The sequence below is a fragment of the Elephas maximus genome, chromosome 11 (genome assembly GCF_024166365.1).
Source record: "Elephas maximus indicus isolate mEleMax1 chromosome 11, mEleMax1 primary haplotype, whole genome shotgun sequence".
Taxonomy (NCBI): Eukaryota; Metazoa; Chordata; class Mammalia; order Proboscidea; family Elephantidae; genus Elephas; species Elephas maximus.
The window spans coordinates 89,856,744-89,863,812 of record NC_064829.1 but is presented as its reverse complement, the minus strand read 5'-3'; the positions used below and the strand labels follow the sequence as shown (position 1 = coordinate 89,863,812).

The following is a 7,069-nucleotide window of genomic DNA, read 5'->3' as shown; positions in this document are numbered from 1 at the left end:
GCTACTACATGCCAGGTCTCTGAGAGATGGTAGAGCCAAGTGGTTAAAAGCAAGGGCTTTGAAGACATACTTACATGAGAAACAGTACTGCCTCTTCCCACCTAATTGTACAGTCTTCAGGAAGCTGCTTGACCTCTCTAAACCTCATGTATTGATGTACCATATGGAAATATAACTACTTCTTCATCAGGAACCCCGGTGGTGCAAAGGTTAAGAGTTTGAATGCTAACCAAACAGTTGACATTTAGAACTCATCAAGTGGCTCTGCAGGAGAAAGACCTGCTGATCTGCTCCCTTAAAGATTACTGCCTAGGAAATCCTATGCAGCTACTTTATCACATGGGGTCACTATGAGTCAGAACGAACTCGACAGCACACAACAACAACAACAACTATTACTACTACTATTTCCTCAGGTCCTCAGAAGGTTAAATCAATTAATTATCTCTAAAGTTAGTGCATGGTATTTGCGTGTTCTATAAAAGAGAGTTTCTTTTTGTTGTTCCTTATCTTCACCCCTCAAAACAGCATTTGGTCTCCTCACCTGGTGGCCTAAGGACAACAGGTATAAATTATGTTTCGTTGGTGCTGCACCTGGATGCAACTTGCATACCCTGGTGGATTCAACTTCTGCCCAGAGGTGGAGATGCCAATGAATGGAAGAATAGCCTTTTAGTCCATCTTGAAAGGACCTGTCCTTGGTTGTGAACAAGGCACCCAATGTGAGCTGTTGAGTTGATTGTCCTTGCAGTGAGAAGGAGGAAGGGAGGCAAGCTTAAACTGGATCTCTGGACCTCGGAGACTTCCCCTGCTCTCTGTGGATTTGGAGAACAGACAAAATGGAAATCTTTTTTTTTTTTTTACTGATGCTGTGAAGAGGCTTAAGAGGAGAGGAACAGAGAAAAGTCTGCCTCCAAGCCACCCCAAATTCATCTAAACATGCATTAATTTATTTCCTCCCAAGTGACAAGCCCTGTGCTTAGAATAGGTGGCATAGAAATGAGTGAGAAGCAGTTCCTATGCTCGGTTGATTGATACACAGGTTAAGTACACCAATATGGAAACACATTCATAACTTATTGTGAGAAGCACTAAGCGTATTGGAAACCAAGAATAGGATTCCCTAGTACGGGCTGGAGGCTCAAAAAATGCTACCCAGGGAAGGGCACTTGAACTGAGCCTCTAGAAAGTCACTTAAGACTTTTATGCAACATACAAGTCATGAAATAGCCCATATACAAACATCACTGTGCTGGATTCTAAGAAGACTATCTTAAAGCTTCCCCTATAGCCTTGTAGATAAAACCCAAACTTCTTATCATGATGCTCAAATTCAGCTCTTCCAGTACTCATAATTTCTTCCCAACAGAGGATTACCACCTATGCTAAAGTATTCAATGTATCAGCATGAAAGACATAATCAAATTGCAGATCCCCCCCCTTCTTTTGGGGGTAAAGCCCTAGTAGCACAGTGGTTAACAGCGCTGCTGTTAACCAAAAGGTTGGCAGTTTGAATCCACCAGCCACTCTTTGGAAACCCTTTGGGGCAGTTCTATTCTGACCGATAGGGTCGCTATGAGTCGGAATCGACTCGATGGCAACGGGGGTGTGTGTATGTGTCTTTGGGGAGTTAAAAGTAAATAATAACTATGATCTAGAAATATCATGGAACCCTGCATGATACATCAACTTTTCCTAGGGAGAACTTAGAAACAATTTTTTTGGTATTTTCACATTTCCTACTTTAAACATTTGATTAAATCAAAAGGAAATAAATACTGCTCTACAAATATCATGAAAATAAGTAACATGTCAACTTTTCCTAGGGAGAACTGAGCACCAAGGTCATTGATATTTTCACATTTTGATACTTTAAAAATTATTATATTAAATTCTTTGTATATTACAAAAGTAACACCTACAGCTAGTAAATTACATAAAAGCAAATTGTAGGAAACAATTAATTTATTCTCATATACACTGCACTCTTCCTCTTCCTCAACCCTTTGCCTCTGTATTCAATATTAATATATTTGTGTGAGTCCTTCTGAACCTTCTTCTATGATCATATAATCATCCAGAAACACAAGGTACATTTGCTCCTAAGGACCTTCTTCCAAGATGGACCCTCTGCCAGGATAGTACCACATCTCATGATGAAGTCCAATTCATCCCTTAAAATTTAAATCAAATATCACCTTGATGGAACTATCACTAGTGTTAGGACACCATAACAATCACACAGTGCATCCAGTCCCTAATCATCATCATCTCTTACATCTGTGCAAAGGTTGTCCTTTTACACTGGTTGTCCCGTTAGATCTCTACAGAAATCTTGCATGGCAGGAGGACCAAGGGCTGTTCCCCCACCCCCTCCTGTTTCACAGTGGGTGAAATTGAGCCTCAGAGAGATGAAGTGACTTGTCCAGCATCCAACAGTGAGGCTTGTGCCTCCAGATCTGAACCCCAGGTCATCACCTCCAAAACCAGATCCTGGAAGTACTACTGGATGTTCCCTTTTAAAGATATTGTTTGGTTTTTAATTTACAATGATAGCTATGAGAATAATGAATGGAAGGCATTAATTGAGCAACTACTATGTTCAAAGCACTGTCCTTGGTGCTTCCACGCATCCCCTCATTTGGTGTTAACAACTCTGTGCAGTGGGTGTAGTTGCTATTCCCACCTCACAGGTGAGAAAACCGAGTCTCAGAAAAATTAAATCAAGTTACGGTTCATACAAATAAGAAAATACAGTGACAATTCAAATTCAGGTCTGTCTTCTAGAAAAAGCAGGTCCCTCCAATGGTAGACTCTAAGATGAAGAGAAGAAACTTCTCTTCTGATACATTTCCCTATGTTCAAAAAATTCTTAATGAGTTTGACAGATGAAATAAATTAACCCATTCACAAGGCTAGTTATTAGAGATGAAAGCAGATCACTGAACACGAAACCAAATCCTTTGCTGTTGACTCTGACTCATGGTGAGCACATGTGTTACAGAATAGAACTAACTGCTTCATAGCGTTTTCTTGGCTGTAAATTTTCTGGAAGCATAATGCCATGCCTTTCTTCTGTGGCGCCACTGAGTGAGTTTAAACCACCAACGTTTAGGCTAGTAATTGAGTGCAAACTCACGGTGCCACCCAGGGACATTCAGGTCACTGAAAGGGATAGAAAACCCAACTCAAACTGGCTTAAGTGAAAAGTGAATTTATTGGTTCACAGAAGAGGAATTCTCAAGTGTAGAACAGACTCCAGGCATGACTGGATCCAGGAATTCAGCAAAGCTATTAGGATTTCATCTCCCTCCCTCTGTCTCTTGGTTCTGATTTTCTTTGCACTGACTCAATTATCCAGCAAAAACTCTCTTTAATAGGCCAAGTAGTTGCTGTTAACTGTAGGCTTATATCTTCACAGCTGCAAGTCCATGGCCAAACATAAGTTTGAACAAAAATCCTGAGTTCTTTCTCTCTTTAGTAGATTCTATTAATTGTCCAAATTCCTCACTTTTCCCTATATCGATATCCTTTGCCTTAGATTCATAGTTCCTCCCACAAAGAGACAGAGAGTATTTCCCTGCCCCTCAACTTTACATTTAGACTTGCATTGGCTGATGGTATGTTAGTGGGTGTAACATGCCCAAAGCCTTGAAAATTCGTTGTGTAATTGGTTTGCTCTTTCATCTGTCAGCTATCACAATGAGAAAAACATGCCCAAGTTGTCTCTTTGGACCCAGGAGAAGGATGAGAGACATGTGGAGCAGAGTCACCTCTAGCTGAACTCGCCTACCTCAGTCGACACCAGTCTTAGCTTCCTAGGGCTGCCATAACAAAATACCGCAACATGAGTGGCTCTAAAGAACAGAAATTATTTTCTCACATTTCTGGAAGCTAGACGTCTAAGTCAGTGCATCAATTGTGTCAACTGCTTCTGAGGGATTGAGAGAGGAATTATCCCTTGGCTTGCTCCTGGATTCTGGCGGCTGCCAGCAACCCTTGGTGTTCTTTGGCTTATAGATGTATCTTTACATGGCGTCTGTCTTCCCCCTGTGTGTAAGTCTTTTCCTGTGTCTGTTCTTCCCTTTCATAAGACACCGCTACGAAGGGATTACGATTAGAACCCACCTTACTCTGGTATGACTTAACTGATAATATCTTCATAAAACATTCTATTTCCCCAAGTAAAGTCTCATTCACATGCAAAGGGGTTCAACATAACTTTTGGGGGATACAATTAAATACATACCAGCATCCATTTGCATGAGCAAGTCCATATAAGAACTGCCCCAGAGCCCATCCTAGAATAGCTCACCCTCAGCTGTTTTCATATTCATAAGAATAAATGATGTGTTTTGAGACTAAATGTTAGGATGGTTTATTACACAGAATCTTGAGGAAATAGATGACCAATATTCTCTAATTGGCCCATAATAGCATCGTTTGTCCACCCCTACTGAATATTTTGGTCAGGGAGTGAAGACTTGTTCATGAGCATTTTCTTGGGCAGAGAAGTGGAATCAGTACCATCTTGACCACATGGACTCAGAGAGGGAATTATGGTTCTCCAGAAGAAAATCAGAGTGCTGTACTATAATAGTGGTACTTGGAGTTTAGGCAGATAAACATACATCTACAACCTCTAATTCTGAAAAGCAGTCCTCTCTGGAGAGGTCATTCAGGGGGCCCAGACCACTGTCAGCTAAAACACACACGGCCCAGGGCAGCCTTCACCTCCTTGTTCCTCAGGCTGTAAATGAGGGGGTTGAGCGTGGGGGTGACCACAGTATAGGAGACGGACACCACCTGCTTGCTCTCTGGGGAGTAGTTGGCCCTGGGACGCAAATGGATGACCCCCGTTGTGCCATAAAACAGAACCACCACGATGAGGTGGGAGGCACATGTGGACAGGGCTTTGTGGCGTCCTGTGAATGATGGCATTCGTAGGACAGTGACCAACACTCCAATATAGGATGCAGCAATCAGACAAAATGGAACCATCATGACAATCACTGTGGCCATCAACACATTGGTCTCAAAGACCCTAGTGTCTGCACACACCAGGCTCAGCAGAGGGCTTATGTCACAGAAGAAGTGGTGTATGCCACATGGCCCACAGAATGGAAAGCTGAACAACCAGATTGTGAATACCAGTGACACAGGGACTCCAGCCAGCCAGCAGGAGGCACCTAGCAAGTGGCAGAGCTGTGGGCTCATGATGGTGCCATAGTGCAGGGGCTTGCAGATGGCCAGGTAGCGGTCACCCGCTATGATGGTCAGGAGGAAGCACTCGGACGTTACACAAGCCAGCACCAGTAGCATCTGCAGCGCACAGCCTACAGGTGACATGCCATGCCCAGGCCACAGCAGTGTGGCTAGCATCCGAGGTACAATGTCCAGGGAGAAGCAGAGTTCCACAAGGGCTAGCTGGCGCAGGAAGAAGTACATGGGTGCATGCAAGGCTGCATCCCACATGGTCAACAGCACGATAAGCCCATTGCCCAACAGTGAGAGCAGGAACACGGCCAGGACAAGTGCGGCTAGTAGAGGGCGCAGTGTGGGCACATGGGCAAAACCCAGCAGGATGAACTCACATGCCCAGCTCTGGTTGGCATCCATGGAAGCCCAGGACCTGGGGATGGTCCAGCAGAACAGGTAGATGGTGGAGAGAAAGGAGGAGGGAGCCTGTGGGGTGAGGTAAGGAAAACCAATGAAAAGGTGAATTACGCTTTCCTGGCCCTGTCCCCCACAGTGCATGCTACCTGGAGCTGCCCAAGGGCTCTTATAAAAAGACAAATCAGGAAAAGTCAAAAGAGGGTAAAATGCAGAACATAATTTCAAATTTTCAATGTAATCCAGACTTTCTGAAGTCATTTGAAGCTATTGCCCTGAAATTATCTTTAAACCTTGAACCAAAACTATCCCCTGAAGCCTCCTTTGAAAAAACCATAGTTTAGCTTAATTAGTTATGTATGTCTAACTTAAGCATTGTGCTCTTTTAAAGATCTGTGTGGAAGCAAATTGACAAAGGCAACTCAAAAAGTTAGATAAGAAATATAGTGGCAGTGAGTTTACGTTAATGATGGTAGAATAATTTGGAAGAGGATAGTGAGAATGGTTGAGGAATGTAATCAGTCACTAAACTATATGTGCAGAAATTGTTGAAATGGTGTATCTTTTGCTGTCTATGTATTTTCACCGATAAATAAATAAAATAAAAAATTTTAAACGCAAATCAGGTCATGGCACATACAGGGCCCTCCTTGAGTTACTCAGTAAAGACAGAATGAAACCAAGGCCTTACTAAGGCTGTTGAGGTTCCTACCCACCTCTCTGACCTCTGCTCCACTGAGCTCCATCCACAGCGGATGATCTGCCTCAGGGCCTTTGAACTTGCCACATCCTTCCCTTGAGATGCTCTTCCTCTGAATGCTTGTTCCCTTCTTACAAGGTCTTGTGTAGACTGGTCCTTGGCTATTTCTCATTCCACATCTCCTTCCATACTTCTTGCTCACTAAGCTTCAAGACCCTTCTCATTATCTTGGAGGCCTACCATTTCCTTCTAACCTCAGTGCTTTTGCCCATATTATTCCCTCTGCCCATAATGTTGCTGCCCACGACTGTTGCCATTGCTGGACACTTCTCATCCTCCAGACTTCCATTCAAATATCACCTCCGAATCTACTCCCCTGCCGGTTAGAAATAGCATGGCCAGCACCCATCTCCAGAATCTGGAACATCTACACAATCTGGAACTATGTTTGAATTAAGTTCTTGTTTAATACAGTCCATTTTCTCCCATAGACTGTGAACCCTACGGACTAGATACCTTCACATCTAGCACCCAGGACATTTATTTTCCATCAGGTAGTGTTATAAACCCATGCCAAGTGCATTAACCTTTTCCTCCACCCAGGGACTCCCCCTACATAGTAGATAATAAATAGTTTATTAATAAATTAGTTTCTTCCAATACCCTTTCCTTATTAACCCCCAACACACACAACACCCTCTCTTCTTACCTCTCTCAGCCCTAGTGGATGGAGTCTGTCATGAAGAACTTTTGAAT

The 7,069-nt window shown here is 43.1% G+C and overlaps 1 protein-coding gene across 1 annotated transcript; it reads right to left on the bottom strand.

Moving 5' to 3' along the window:
• Positions 1-4,698: 4,698 nt before the first annotated feature.
• Positions 4,699-5,619, bottom strand: LOC126086168 (olfactory receptor 10A7-like). Its single transcript, XM_049902354.1, has one exon. The coding sequence runs from the start codon at positions 5,617-5,619 to the stop codon at positions 4,699-4,701; it is 921 nt and encodes a 306-aa protein (XP_049758311.1).
• Between the last annotated feature and the right edge of the window lie 1,450 nt (positions 5,620-7,069).

What these genes read in the sequence shown, in the direction of transcription:
- LOC126086168 (XM_049902354.1), bottom strand. Translation starts at nt 5,619, where the DNA reads ATGGATGCCAACCAGAGCTGGGCATGTGAGTTCATCCTGCTGGGTTTT.